The sequence below is a fragment of the Aspergillus tanneri genome (assembly GCF_003426965.1).
Source record: "Aspergillus tanneri strain NIH1004 chromosome Unknown AapTan_3_pilon_pilon_pilon, whole genome shotgun sequence".
Classification (NCBI taxonomy): domain Eukaryota; kingdom Fungi; phylum Ascomycota; class Eurotiomycetes; order Eurotiales; family Aspergillaceae; genus Aspergillus; species Aspergillus tanneri.
The window spans coordinates 2,790,399-2,805,351 of NW_022984630.1; the positions used below are offsets into that span (position 1 = coordinate 2,790,399).

A 14,953-nucleotide genomic window follows, 5' to 3' on the forward strand; every position below is an offset into this window, starting at 1 on the left:
ATGGGAAATATGCCGCGGTCAGGTAGGAGAGGAGTTCCGCCTGGTCCGGCCCGATCCGAGGGCTCGGAATGGTAGGTTATGACTAAGCATCATCCCAGAATATGTTGCATACTGTTGGGTGTCCTTATTTACACAGGTCGAAAATTTAGCCTCACAGTTCACTAACCCTAAATAGGGACAGCGCTATGTTCCCCAAGGGATAAATCTTATGGAGATTTCTAATTTCACCGCATCGTTCACAGAAAGTAGTGCTCAATTTAAACTGGTTCAATATCCATTGGGTGTGAAGCTGATAATACAAGCAGCTGTGCATAATACAGTACATTATATGGAAGGCATCAGGTCCTATGGTATTGTACATACGTTTCCAAGTATACCATTGCCGTAGCCTTGTCACAGGGACTAAGCTCGACAAAGCTCACACAACAGGCCCCTGCAATAGTTGAGATGCTATACCCAATACAGTACTTTACTTACCGGATCATCTGGAATCGGTGGTCATTCTCTAAATGACCTATGTTCTCTGGTACTCCGACCTGGTAATTGTCGAGGCCAATGATCCGGTGGCCCTGGTGCAGTAGAACATCTACCATGTTGGAGCCCAGAAACCCAGCGGCCTGTCTCACGTTAGCCATCCCCGCAAGGATGAATGGAGTATACTTACCCCGGTCACGAGGACATGTTTGTCTAAGCCCTCAGATGTGGTCCATAAAGATACTCCATTCGAAACTCTCATTTTATCTGTATCTTTTCAATTTCAAATTGGATTTGGTTGCCAGGTTGCCATGATGTTACTGAAAGTTAATGGCTTCAATGATGTAAACGAAGAACACTCTAGCATCCACACGATCTTCTGGTCCCCCAGCATTAATAAAGGAAAGGAATGACTTGGACTACCCTAGTATCAATCAAGGGGGTAGAGTCAACTGGGATATTTCTAATAGTATTGATTAATATAATTATAGTAATAAGAGTACAGAACAAACCCAAATATGCATATATAGACTCTAGAGTATTTCCACGTCTATTATTTAAATAAATGGTAAAACATACACTAAATCCAATAGTTCCACATATATTATTACCCGCCATACAGAGGTAAATAACAATAAATGCAGCTACGTCTACGTGTAGGGATTATCCCAGGATGATGCTCTGCCTACTCGAACATATCGACAGCTCGGCCTCTGGAGGAAGTCCGCATCCAGGATATTTCGCCCATCAAAACAAACTTTGGGCTCTGCATGCCTTGCACAATTCGGGGCCAGTCCAAACCACTTGAATTTTCAGGTGGAGGTGTATTGACCATCGGATTTTCAGCAATAGTATTTTGGTGGGCGGATGTTGCAGGAGTTCTAAACTCCTCCCATTCCGTTGCAATGATAATGGCGTCTGCATTATAACACGCTTCATATGGACTCGAACAAATTCTGGTCCGCCGACACTCTTCATCTACCAGTCCAAGTGCCCATGTGATCTAACTGTGTGGAACGATGGGATCAAAAACCGAAATATTGGCACCTTCGCCCAGAAGCCCTTTAACCAACGCGATTGGTTCTTCACGTCCGATGTATTCTTTTTAAAGGCAAATCCAAGTACAGCTATCAAGCGCCCGGATATGCTGCCATGCATGCATGAGACGATCCTTTCCACGAAGCGTTTTTGCTGGTAGTTATTCAAGTCGATAATCGAGGCCCAATAATCCGCAACATTATCAAGGCCCAAACTTCGCGCCATATAGACCAAATCGAGGATGTCCTTCTCCAAGCAGCCGCCTCCCCATCCCAGACCACTTTGGAGCATATGGAGCCTAATGCGAGGATCTAGCCCGCATGCTGTCGTAACAGAATCAAGATTGCACTGGGGGGGATCCAGGCTCGGTAGAGTGTGGCCAGCGCATCTGCTGCTGCCTGTCCAGGAGGATTTTGTTGGCATCCAATCAATACTCGGCTAGGGTTGAGCAGGTTGGAGATAGCGGTTCCTTCGGAGAGAAACTCTGGATTTGAAAGGACCTCGAATCGTGCGTGGGATGTAGAGCTGGTGTGAAGCTTTGGTTATCATCAGCAATGTAATCTATTGCAGAGTGGATGAATCATCACATACCAGATCTCGGAGCATGTCAGATGTCCCGCAAGGGATTGTAGATTTCTCGACAATTATTTTATACCCAGTTGCGACCTGCGCGATTGTTCTGGCGACATTTTGCACATTCGCCATATCCAGAGAAAATCCTTTGCCTGCGCCAAAGGCCTTGGTGGGAGTATCAACTCAGAGGAAGATTATATCGGCTTCCTGGATTGAACAGTGGATGTCTGTTGAGAAGCAGAGGTTTGACTGTGTCTTTGCTGAAGACCTGACATCCAGCTGTGTGCCATTCTGAGCCACTGACTCTCTGATGCGTTCTTGAATGGCAGCCAGGATGTCGATAAGTCCCGGCTCTCGGAATGGAGGGGAGTGATACTTCCACGCATGGATACGATTCTGGTCTTTATCCACGACTGATACGCTAACGTTCGAGCACTGGTAGGCTATCATAGGACCCAGTAGACCTCCTATGGCCTGTTAACCAAATATCTGCTTTATTATTATATTAGGTATGCACTCACCAACAAAGCCCGCACCAATGCATGTTACATGTCGGATATTGTTGTAGGTTAGCGACAAGGACTAGAATAGAATCATGGAGTAGGTTTCGCAGTGTAGTGGACATTTAGCCAGCAATAAATAACACATGGTTAATTTTTTATTTTATTTTGTGTGGACATGCAGACCACTCACAACCTTATGATGTAGTGGGAACTTGCGGAGATGATAAAATTCACAGTCATGATATAAGAGTAATCCTGGAGAGAACTATTTTAGAGGCTTGACTTAATTAACATAAATTTATTCATAGAGTCATCACATTCGATCTATTACTTCTGCACCCAAATCGGGACCCTTTACCGCCATATCTACATTACTAAAAGCAATCTTTTTGGGAAATAAAAGTGTGTAAGCCTATAGATATCTGCACTGTCTTCGGCTCGGCTCGGATGACTCTCGGGGTGCCACCAGTGGGACAGATTGAACCTACCATAGCACGAGGTAACTTAAATTTTTCCTAGTTAATAGTATATTTGTAAAAAGTCTCTATATGGCTAAGCAAGAATTAAAAAAAAAAAAAAAAAAAAAAAATAAGAGCTGGTGAAATATCGTCCTTTGGTAGAGTATTGTGTCTTAACATCCGGTAAATGTACTGAAATATACTTCTGTATACCCGCTCTACTACAGTGCTTCTTAATCAAAGTAGAAAACACAGAAATAGACTGTGAATATGAAAGTAATGCATTACAACATTATGATGTATTCTAGTCTACCCCTCCTTGCCATGTAGGTATCTTTTTTCCCAATGGAATCCCAAGGGTTAATCTAGAACTAATCCTACACTACCTTGATCCCTTCTTAGGATTAACTAACTGTTGTGATTTCCATACCTAATTGGCAGGCCGATCTACCCTGTAACGTGGTCGGAAAGGGAGCATTCCTGCGATGGTTTGGTTGTCTCTGCGCTAGTAGAGATAAAACCACTTGACCATATAAAAACGTATAAGACGACTGATAGAAGATCAGGCGCATCTAGCGCTCTATATAGGAACGAAGGCCATGACTGAGCAACACTTTGGGCTCCACCCTTGACTGACAATTTTATATGGGTCCATCGGATATATAGGTGGAACACTGGCTTACGTGGAACTCTCGCTTTCCGAATACGTTAATAGTAAATATGTCGACAATAAAAATACGCGTATCCACAGTATCGATCCTCAATAGAATTAGGTCTCTGATTCATCTAAACTACCAAAACATCTCGCTTTATAAAGGTGAGACAAACAAACGAAGAATGTAGACTTACTAATATAGGAAATATAAGCAATCCGATGATGTTGTATCATCTACAGCGTTTGATCGAAAGGTGCTGAATAATCAGTATTACCCTAGTTAGTTAATTGTCGACATTAAAAAATTGAACAGGCTGGTGTTGTAAAGGGGCGAAATGCCTTGCTATCTAATGACTAGATATACACAAAGAGGAATCGCTGGGAGGAAGAAAGTAAAAGGGGAAGAGAGAAGAGGCGTGTGTTCTCATACTACGAGGGGTCATGTGACTACAGTAAGCGGACCAATCATATGCGCCAATTATAGCGAAGGCGAAGCCGAGCAATACATATACAGGGCGTAGCCTGCGGTGTCGTACATCTCAAATTGTTTAAATATGATAAAAAAAACCCGTATTTCAACAATTAGGTCCTATAACTCAGTTGGTTAGAGTGTAGTGCTAATAACGCTAAAGTCGAGGGTTCGACCCCCTCTGGGACCACTAATTGTGTTAGTCTTTTTTTGCTTTTTGCAGTGGCAGCCCCCCCGGCATAGTCTTATCTCCCTTCCTAGTCTTTACAACACCAAGATATAGCCGCTACTCTGTTTTCTATTTTTCCAAGGTAACGTTATATTTCTATGTATCCTAGTGTAGTACTAAAATTAAATATGTGTAAACACATTGTTAATAGCAAGATAATGCCCGAATATCTATATTCTTTCAACAATCACTATTCTCCTCAACTGTATAGATACAAATTATCCCGACATGGGCGGTAAACGAGTCATAAAAACGTGGCAACGAATACGAAACAAGCCAATCTAGATCAATCAAACTCCCAGCGGCCTTCCAGAGAACCAGATATTTAAAGTCTGCATCGGGGTACCTACACGTAAATAACCAACAGTTATGGTGAACTGACCAATGACGGACTTGATCTGATTGCTTACATGCGTTAGTCGGTATCCGGACTACTATCTGTCTAGGCTCCAAAAGGTTTCACTTTCGACCCTCTCCATATCTACACTCTTAGATAGCCTCATTGTCGTTATTTACACTACAGTACGCTGCACACTCTCGCGACAATGGCGGACCACAGACCCCCCAGCTCAGCCCGACTGGCTGACTCGTCATACCACTCTCCCTACTCGCGCGCCGGCGCTCCAGGTCCTCACCCCAACGGCGATCCATATGCGCCTCTTCGCGGCCGCGCGCTCGCCACGCTCGAGGCCATGGGCTTTGATCCCAAGACCATGGTCGAGCATGGCGTCATCTGGGCCGAGCACCAGGACCCCTACGGCCACGTTATGCATGCTCAATACATGAGCTACTTGGGGGCCTGCTTCTGGCGCATCATGGAAAGCTACGACGAGTTTCTGAGCAAACAGGAATGCGACGGCATGATTCAAGCCAGGACTGTCATTCCAGTGGTGCGAAAGTACGAACTCGACATTCGAAGACAGGTCAAGTACCCAGACGCGGTCCGTTTTCTCCATCTTGTGTTTGTTCAGTTATTATCGTGCTTACTGTCATACAGGTCATTGCTGCATATCGCCAGGAAAAGATTGAGCCAACACGAAACAGCGGAACAACTGTTCTTTTCTCGCTGAAGCAGCAAGCTATCGTCGCCGAAGTCAAAGGCTCAACAACATACATGGATGTCAGGACGGGCCGTCCGATAGACATTCGCACGCTTGGTGGTGGTTTCCCTGCCTTGTTTGAAGGCTTTACGAAAAAGGCCGAGCGTGCGAGAGCACTGAAGGAGAAGTGGGAAAATGAGCATCCCAAACCTCCAAAGCGCAAGGATTCCAAAATTTGAGCTGGACTCGTTGTACTCTAGGCTAACCACCCCAAAGAAATTGGATTATCACATAGAGTCTTGATCAGTCTTCTACATTGTATGTCATGCTTTAACAAGAGATGGTAGATGCACCTACAAGAGAAACGCCATGGCCTGATAACTCTCACTCTCCCACAATAACCTACTGAGAACACAAAGAGATATCATACCGCTTAAACTCAGCATATCTGCTCAAGTTTACGCAGCTACCGATATCTATTCAGTACAGATCGAACAACTCGGATGTCAGTCACACCTCCTGCCCTACAACGTCAACCTCCATGGAAGCGTGGGAAATAACAATGAGGACGAAAGACGAGGATCTTTACTAGGAGCCCTAACCTCTAAAACCGTCCTTGAAAGTCTAACCTTCAGCGATATGTTCTCCTTGGTATCATTAATCAGGTCCAGTGGAGGAGTCTTTTCCCAACCGTTTATGATTGTGCGCGCAGCATATCCCAGCCGCGAAGCCACCCTCGTGGAACCTACCGGTAGCAAACGTTCTTGCTCGTGTTGAAACTGCCGAGGATCCTGCGCTCCAGCGCCAACTGCTGCTCCCTGGCATTGTCACTCACTGCCGCAGGTGACCAGTGCCTGAAGTAGAAGCGCCTTGCCCTTTGCCATTTAGGCAACGGGATTTCGGTGACACCCGGCAAACAAGGTACATTTTACATGGGAGGGAAATAGAACATACACATGAAATTTGACCTTTGTTATCAGTCATTGTCTTGATTACATTGTTTCACCATTCAGTCATGAATTTCATTAGAAAATTGACGCCCTAGTAGAGATCGTAAGGGTATCCGATGGGTCACAGAATTCTGTCATTGACTGCAAGAAATTAGGGCCCCAAGTTTTAGACCAACAGATATGCTATGCCCAAACGCAAACTCCGTCCCGCCAAATGGTCTCATAGGGAGAGAAGCGTGGAGAACAGTCGGGGCTGATAAGATACTTCCGCAGGAGCGGCCAAGGACAATCCTCTCCCGTGGTGGAACCGGAACCCAGAAACACAGAGACTGGTGGTCAATTTGTCGCAAGCGTTTGTCAGGACATATTAGTAAAACCATAAGTTGACTAAATACAATGAATATTGACCAATATTTGGCAGGAAGAAGCCAAGAAATCCAGGCCAAGCCGTCTGAAGTATGTCTTAAAGCCGGCGACGAATGTGCCATATGCATGACAAATTGATGACCCTTCAATAAGCCGCTGTTTGACAAGCAGATGAGTAAACATTCTGTTAGTGCAAATATGGTGCTATATGAAAATGTTGGGCGTTCTTTTCGGGCTGTCCATCCTCGAGATCTCATGAAGACGGTAAAGTCCTCGTTCGATACTTCGGTTTGATATTCATCATGTCCAGGCAGATCTGTTGTCGAGCCTCAACACCAGGATTTAGAACTAGCAACCATTGGGGCAGCTACAAGAACTACAAACGGACAGCGCAAGATTACTGGAACGGTTGGAACAGGCAAAAACAGAAGCCCTTGGGGGGGGATGCCGATTCCCAAACAGAAATGCTTATATCAATTGTTCGAGATGCACAGACATTGATTAGTACACATTAGCGCCTTCTTGCCATGTAAAGCTCTAAATATAGTCCCCAGGCGCAGTACTCTATCCAAAATGTGTGCTTTTGATTATTAGTCATCGCTAACCACCGTTTCTGTTCCCACCTTAACCTTCTTTCACTCTTAATCTGGCCAGACTCCGTTGCCTTCGCAGAGATTGAATAGCGTATCCGCGCACATTTATTCTTGCATATCTGGAGGGTAGATTAGGAAAGAGCCTGTCTGCTACTCGCATATAAGAGTGATCTCTGCATTTTGAACTCCCAAACTTCAACAGTTAGCTTTAAATTATATAACTGTCCAACTGAGATGTGCTAAGAGTGACGAATTCATATTTACCAGTTGTCCAATTTCTTCACGCAATATCAGTCCATTTGAATTCCTTTGAGTCCTACTCTATTAGTGCACTTGTGCAACAGCTTATTACAGATTAATGACCTTTGTCGGTCAGACAAATACGCGTATGAGCTAGTATCACGGATCATATAATCATAATATGGATCTGCATTGAAGAATGAGGTCTCTAAGGTCTCTTGTCTATCTGAATCTATCTGGGAGAGCTGGATAAAAAAGGTGAAAAACAAAGGAATAAAGTCGGACCGAGCGGATGCTGAATAATGGGTAATATTGGCCCACTTTGGTCGACAACCTTCAGCTCTGGAGAGACATAACAGAGTGCATGTTTGATATACATATGATTGGCCTTGTGAGTCAAGTGTATTGAAAGGGTTGGCAGTCTATGGCTCTTGTATGGTCATAACGAGGTGATGATGGAGCGAGCAATCCGATATGTAGGAATGCCAAGAAAGTTAGACTCCCCTCTTTGTGGTTACAAGTGGAGCAAGTCCGTGAGCCACCGCACCTACAGAACTTACCTGGGGACTTTGTCAAAACTGGCATGTATCCATTTCCGCATCGGTACTGGTCGAACTGTTGCTTACTATTTCATTATGTTAGCCTATTTTAAATTCTCTTCCGTCGCAAATACGGGGCTTTAGACTCCCTTTTAAACTTCAGCGCTGGATCCGACTAGGAGATACTAAAGCTGGGTATGAAGATCGGACCTCTTGATGATAAAATTATCCAGATAAAACGATCATCCAGCATCTGCAGAATAGCTCTCTGAGAACAAACGGTGTTTCATAGTTCTCTCATGGCAATATGATGGAAGCCTGACTTCGTCCTTGACTACTACGTCGACCCTTAACGATAAAATAATGTTTCTGTCCTCTATAAAAGGCCAGCAAGTATATAACAGCCGGCTGAAGACTCATACACGCCTCTTACTACAGTCATTGCGCATGGCTGAACTCTATGTTCGTGAAAGAACGGGAAGAATTAAAGGAATATTGTTCCCTGGCACGGCTGAAGGGCAAGAAGATCCTATATTATTTGCATATCACGACTGAGCTCCAAGCGCCACAGATGGAATCTTATGTTGCTCGAGCAAAGACGCCTGCTTCACCTGCAACACGTTTATCCTGGTATACGGGTAGATGAAAATACCCCAATCCCATGGAAAGTTGTTCCCGGTGCTAGTGACTCCTGTCTATTCCACAGTTCAAAGGCATGGAGCGAAGGTTAAACAAAGTATTGAAGACCATATTAGATATAGCTTGGTCACTCTTTTCGCGACGGCATAGGATCTTATATCCTTTCCTCTATGAAAGCATATTTCTCAACCTGCCATAATCAGTCACCACGAAGTGTAGCTCGGCTGAGTCTGAAGGGAGCAGGCACGAAAGGCAGAGTTGAAGTGTCGCGTTATCCAAGGACAATATCCTACTCGTATTGCTGACAGTCGAACCATACCAGCGGTTGTGATAGAGCATAACCAGTGCAGAATCCTACACAGGATGTAGTTGGCTTCGCAATAGCAACGATAATATCCCTGTCAGATCTGGTAATATCTTCACGCATGCAAAGTTCATTATCAGATGCCGTGCACAGCTCCAGAAGTTGGATATCTCGAGGCTTGAAGCTGACGAATAGTGGTGGAATTAATGAAGAGTCTCCTCTATATGTCGCTGATTCTCTAGAGATTCGGCTCGAAATTGTGAATGAACCTAGAAGCCTCGCCTATAAACGTCGAGTGGCTCATAGCTGAAGATTCAAAGAGAGCAGGGAAGCAATATGGCCCAGCACTTGTTGCTAATGCTGAAATATTGAAAGTCGACGTCTCTGTACGTAACCAGAAATGTCTATTCCTTTTCAAGGGAGAAGGTCTTGAGAATTATTTGGAATCCAGATACACTCCCTGTCTGAAAGTGTTCAGCTTCCAAGGCTCAATCATATTTCCATAGACATCACGGCTTGGGATCGTCCCACCACAAAGACGTTTAGGATCCTAGGTGGCATTGGATAGGCTTGTGTCTGAACATCATTAATCCACCAAATTTCACAACATTGGAATTGGTAGTCTCACCATTATATGGCGATGGATTAGAGCTCAGACCAGTCACGGAAGACATGGGATCAGATGGGCCTCGGGCGATTTCCATAAGCTTTCCTAGTATGGAATATTCTAGCTTGAGTTTGATACTGTAGACAGAGGCCTTAAGTGGAACTTGGAGAGTGTAGAGACCGGCGTATTCAATAACAACAACTGTTATATCAAGGAAGAGAATGATAACGCTGATAATAAGTAGATGGTACAGAATGTGACGACGGTGCTGTTCCTGTTGTAATTTTAGAAGTTTGATTGTTTCCCATATATATATAGAGGAGATGATTAACTCCTGCAGACAAAATCCCACTAACTGGATGCGCTCCATAACCTTATATCCCGCCGCAAACTGTTGAGGACGTGATGACAATGCCCCATATAGAAGGACTATTATAGGTGTGTGCAGGAGGATCGCATCAGTAACAATCATCCAGAGCACTCCACGGAGAACCTTTGGACGGTATAGTACTAAATGCAGGCGTGACCAGAGTACAAGAGATTGCCCTGTCACCATTCCACACCAACTGAAGACAGAGATTGTGAGGGAAAGATAACCCGCGACTCTGATGGCGAAGACAAGGAGGAGGAACCCTAGTGCATGAACGCCAACGCAGGCAGAGGCAACCAGCAGACTCCAGAAGTAGCTTCCTCGGAATTTTTTGAATGTTGTAAAGCAAAGAACAATAAGCTCAATAGTGTTGTACCATGCAATAGTTGTAAATGCCACAAAGACACACGCGTCAATGACGCCCGAAATATGAATAGACAAAAACTCATTTGTAACAACACACTGCGCATTTGACATGATGAGTCGGCAGCAACTAATTTTGGTAAAAAAGACTTCGATTTGGACGAATTAGGCCTCTTCGTCTTTTCTGCTTTCATTGCCACTCCATACTGAAAATTCCCGCAGGGACGATCAATTTTGCTCGGAAAAAGGACTTACATTTCTCTCTACTGAATATATCTCCTGTCCAGTTCAATAGACACTATGTACCATGGATGACTTTGGGCTAGAATACCTTCTGCAGGAACCGGGCGTGTGGGGTAAAGATATATGAAGATCTTCTAAATGGATAATTTATTACGCCTTTAATTAAATAGAGATGTTTCTCCGCTACTAGTCAGGTTTCACTGGGTTGAAGGAGAAAAGTGAAGGCCAGGGAGGGCCACTACCGACTATGCAAAGCTAAATGTGAATGCAGGTGGTGAGAGTCCCATGGTCATACGTCCTTGGGAACAGGTGTCTGGTGTCTTAGCACCCATAGGTCAGCAATCAGTTGACGTGTATGACATCATCATAAGGAAATCTGTGTCTTCTTAATCGCTCGTGGAGAGCTGTTAACGGAAGTGTGGGCCTCTCCCAAACCTAGAGTTTACCTGTAAATTTTGGACCACGATAAGCTTTTCGACCCACAGTGATCCAACAAAGTAAGTACCAGTCAGTAGTATTGCCCAGGCTTGCACGGCCAAAGGCCGAATTGACAATATGAGGATTTTCAACGCGTTGGGTGACACGACCGAGTGCTTAGCGCGATTATTCAAACTTTTGGCTAAGAGCTATACCCCCTAGCAAGTATTCACTATGTAGTTAACTTAAGGTCCGTTATGTTGTTCCCACTCTCAGTGGCGGATCGCTTGGCGGTTAACACTATCAACTCGGTAAATGCCAGCTCAGAATTTGATTCTCAAATTATTCTTCTCAAACTGCGTGGCCGATCCAATCACTGCTACACTATCCTACTAAGCCAAGAACCAAGACTTCAAGATGACTCTCAGTTACGACCCTGAATTCTCCAAGGCTGCAGCTGAGGTTCTCTTAGCTATGGCAGGGTCTCCTAGCCCAGCAGTGAACGATGTCCAAGCACGACGAGTGGACATTACCGCCCGTTACGCAGCCATCTTTGAGACCCTCCCAGATACGTCTCATGTGGCACAAGATGTGTATCGGATTCCATCATATGACGGCCAGCCAATTTCTGTATATCGCTTTTCGACAAAGAATCCGACATCTACGTCTGCGGGACCAGCCATCCTGCACACACACGGAGGCGGCATGATCCAAGGCAGTGTTGATTTGTTCAAAAAGGTACTCAGCCTTCAGGTCCAGGACACCGGTGTCCAGGTATTCTCAGTTGACTACCGGTTGGCTCCGGAGAAGCCGTTCCCGACACCCGTCGAGGACTGCTATATGGGACTAACTTGGCTGTATGAACATGCAGACGAGTTCGCTGTGGACCGTAGTCGCATTGCCACTATGGGGGAAAGCGCCGGTGGGAACCTCGCGGCGGCTATTACTCTAATGGCTCGTGATCGAGGCTTGTCACCGCCATTAGCCAAGCAGATCCTGATCTATCCGATGCTGGACGACCGCACGACCGTGCCTAACCCTGCATTAGAACCCCTAGCTCTGTGGACCACCAACGACAACATCACCGGTTGGACTGCCCTTCTCGGTAACGACATTGGCAAAGACCGTGTTTCACCATACGCCGCACCCGCGCGTGTAACTAGCATGGTAGGCTTACCACCCACATACATTGATGTTGGGGAACTGGACATCTTCCGAGATGAAGACATTACCTACGCCGCAAGAATTGCCGCTGCCAACATTAGTTTGGAATTTCATGTGTACCCCGGCCTACCCCATGCGTTTGACGTATACGCGAGAGATATTGAAGTGACAAAGAGAGCGATTGCACATCGATACAAGGCAGTATTAGCCATCTAGGTGAATGTCAGAGCAACACAGTAACTGAAGAAATGCATAACAAGGTTTGATCATTCGGCGAGCATAAGGTAGGGTGAAATATCCATATAATCCCATATAAACAACACTCAATTATATACGGAAATAAAGCTCTATTGCTTGATTGAGCCTCGATTCACAGCACACTTATCTACAGCATCCACGTCCCGACGGTCTCTGTAAGGCTGAAGCGAAGGAACTTCATATATTTGATGGATTTTGCGTTCAACAGCTCATACGTCGGTATCCTAAACATAGAAGTTGGGAAAGTGCCTCGGAGCAGATAAATTTGGATGAGTAGTAAACAAAAAATCAATAAGTCCACTTTCGGACAGTCGATCCCACACTATAATAAACTTGTGCAATTTATTCAGAGCCAGTACATAAGGTCTGCAGAGAATCAAACGGGCGTGCGAAGACACGACACCGTCGATGGGCACTGTATCATCATATCCTCGTCCGTGCTGTCGCACCCAATGCAGAGCCAGCTCCCACGCCTCGCGGTTGACGAACACGAGTGACAGGATGACAGGGACCGAAAAGATGGAAACAGAGCTCCAGGTTCAGATTGTCAAGATTGTCACTATTCGCGTAGTAGGGGTGCTAGGCCCCCTGGCTCTAGGCAAGATAGCCATCAAGATCACCGCCACAGCCCAATGCTTTCATCTCTATTTGGGAGAACCAGCCTTCACTCGGTATAGCCCTTCCCGAGGGCTTGGTGTGTCCATCCACAATCTACTGGCCGAATGGTTCGTTACGTCACTTCCATTTTATAACTAGTTAATTAACGTTAGTTTTAATCATCCCGGAGGCAAATGTGGGGTTCTAGACTCGCTTTTATCTTTGGCAATGTATTCTATTGGACGGTATTAAAGCCTGATGTGATGACCCCGTAAGTTAATTATCTTTTTCTTGGTACACTATTCCGTGGATCACGAGTTAATCAATTTGACATGTTCACGAGTTAAGCCGGAAGGATGCTCGCAAAGCGATACCAGATCGACCGACATCAATTGATTCAGGAAGCTGAGGACTCCTTACAGGCGATTCACATGCTAGGCTTGCTTCATAGTGGCCCAATACCCGGAAATATGTTCTGGAACGAGGAAGATAGTCAGCGTGATGTTCATTGATTTTGAGCGTGCAACGCTGTAAACGCGAAAAATACCAATGAGTGGCATTTCACCTAATCAGAAACGCAAGCGGGAGGTCTGCCTCCGGGAGAAGAGTCCAGCAAGCGTCTTAACTGTTTTGGACTCGAGAAGCGACGCATGAGAGATGGATTGTGCATACGTAACAAATCAATAGTGTTTTGTTTCTACCGGTATGTCAACGGGTTAAAAGGCACAATGTTTGGTTGGTGACCAAACACCAAGCTACCATATAAGATCATATTGTGACATCATACACAGAGGTGACCATGTTTCATTTAGCTGTGTTGTGTGGTTAATATCTTAATGATGCAGATCAAAAATCGCGTGATTGAACGTTAGTACAACTACACCGGACATGGTTCCGGGATGTAAGTAAACTATAATTTCTAGGCAAATATTATCCAGGGAAGTCACTCTTGGTTGTATTATACATTATTAGCCTTTAATTAATGCTGGAGCATTAACCTCCTCTTTGATACTGAAAGCTAAAACCGCACATTCTCGGACAGTGTAGTTTCTTCCGTCCCGCGGATAGTGGTGTTTTCCCCATCCTCAACCAAATCATCATCTTCAAGTTCATGGTATAGAAAGGCAAAGTGGAGGTCTACCACAAAGTGCTTCCGTGTTTTCTATTAACTAGGACAGCGCAAATCCAGAAAATTATGGTTAAGGCAACAACTGTAACAGGTACTCGGCCAGCCATGCCTTGTCCACAGAAATATAAACTTTATTAACATACACAATCCCGTCCACAGTTCTATTGCTTCTGTTAACTGCATGTTTTGTTAACGAGGCAGCATTTTAGGCATGACTGGCTTATGGCCGGCATCAATTATGTGCTCGGAACTCTGTGGGCGGGCTCCTGTACCTCTAAATTTCTAGTCTGACATACTTGGTTGCTCTCGGTTGGGTTGAGAGTTCCAGTCGGAGTAGTTGATGCCAGTAAAGGGATCGACGGACATTTGGACATGCATAATTCGACAAAATTCAAATTCGGATCAATGGACTTTGCGCTTCCAGCAGAGGTGATATTCATCCGGGAGCTGAGCATTTCTTCATAGGTAGTCCTCAGAAGGAACATCGACTGACGGGATCCCTTTCGACACTGAAATTGTGTACGTCCGCGCACAGTAGGTAAAAGAACATTCAGCAACCCTTTTAATTTTAACGGCCCTCTCAGCATGAGATACATTACTAATGTTGGGAATATCGAATTGGGCAAAGGCAAATAACAAAACCAGGAGCGTGTAATCCCGCAAAGTTCATTTGCCTGAAAGGTACACTCCTGTCCCCAAACACAATTCATGTGAAGTCCTTCGGAACATTCATGA

General features: G+C 44.9%; 6 protein-coding genes and 1 non-coding gene across 7 annotated transcripts; 3 read left to right on the forward strand and 4 right to left on the reverse strand.

The window, feature by feature from the left end:
* Nucleotides 1-473: 473 nt before the first annotated feature.
* Nucleotides 474-736, reverse strand: ATNIH1004_004716 (uncharacterized protein; the record flags this gene model as incomplete). Its single annotated transcript, XM_033569386.1, has 2 exons — nt 474-617; nt 665-736. The coding sequence occupies 2 exons, from the start codon at nt 734-736 to the stop codon at nt 474-476; spliced, it is 216 nt and encodes a 71-aa protein (XP_033428192.1).
* Nucleotides 737-1,823: 1,087 nt separating this feature from the next.
* UGD1 (UDP-glucose 6-dehydrogenase 1) lies at nt 1,824-2,535 on the reverse strand (the record flags this gene model as incomplete). Its single annotated transcript, XM_033569387.1, has 3 exons — nt 1,824-2,048; nt 2,104-2,250; nt 2,359-2,535. 3 exons carry the CDS (start codon nt 2,533-2,535, stop codon nt 1,824-1,826), a joined length of 549 nt encoding a protein of 182 aa, XP_033428193.1.
* A 1,751-nt stretch (nt 2,536-4,286) lies between these two features.
* On the forward strand, nt 4,287-4,360 carry ATNIH1004_004718. Its single transcript has one exon. It is a non-coding gene; the product is annotated as a tRNA-Ile (tRNA).
* A 584-nt stretch (nt 4,361-4,944) lies between these two features.
* ATNIH1004_004719 (uncharacterized protein) lies at nt 4,945-5,678 on the forward strand (the record flags this gene model as incomplete). The annotated part of the gene is made up of 2 exons (XM_033569388.1): nt 4,945-5,340; nt 5,397-5,678. The coding sequence occupies 2 exons, from the start codon at nt 4,945-4,947 to the stop codon at nt 5,676-5,678; spliced, it is 678 nt and encodes a 225-aa protein (XP_033428194.1).
* A 3,934-nt stretch (nt 5,679-9,612) lies between these two features.
* ATNIH1004_004720 (uncharacterized protein) lies at nt 9,613-10,524 on the reverse strand (the record flags this gene model as incomplete). The annotated part of the gene is made up of 1 exon (XM_033569389.1): nt 9,613-10,524. One exon carries the CDS (start codon nt 10,522-10,524, stop codon nt 9,613-9,615), a length of 912 nt encoding a protein of 303 aa, XP_033428195.1.
* Nucleotides 10,525-11,487: 963 nt separating this feature from the next.
* Nucleotides 11,488-12,450, forward strand: ATNIH1004_004721 (alpha/beta hydrolase; the record flags this gene model as incomplete). Its single annotated transcript, XM_033569390.1, has 1 exon — nt 11,488-12,450. The coding sequence occupies one exon, from the start codon at nt 11,488-11,490 to the stop codon at nt 12,448-12,450; it is 963 nt and encodes a 320-aa protein (XP_033428196.1).
* Nucleotides 12,451-14,107: 1,657 nt separating this feature from the next.
* ATNIH1004_004722 (uncharacterized protein) lies at nt 14,108-14,703 on the reverse strand (the record flags this gene model as incomplete). The annotated part of the gene is made up of 2 exons (XM_033569391.1): nt 14,108-14,251; nt 14,515-14,703. 2 exons carry the CDS (start codon nt 14,701-14,703, stop codon nt 14,108-14,110), a joined length of 333 nt encoding a protein of 110 aa, XP_033428197.1.
* Between the last annotated feature and the right edge of the window lie 250 nt (nt 14,704-14,953).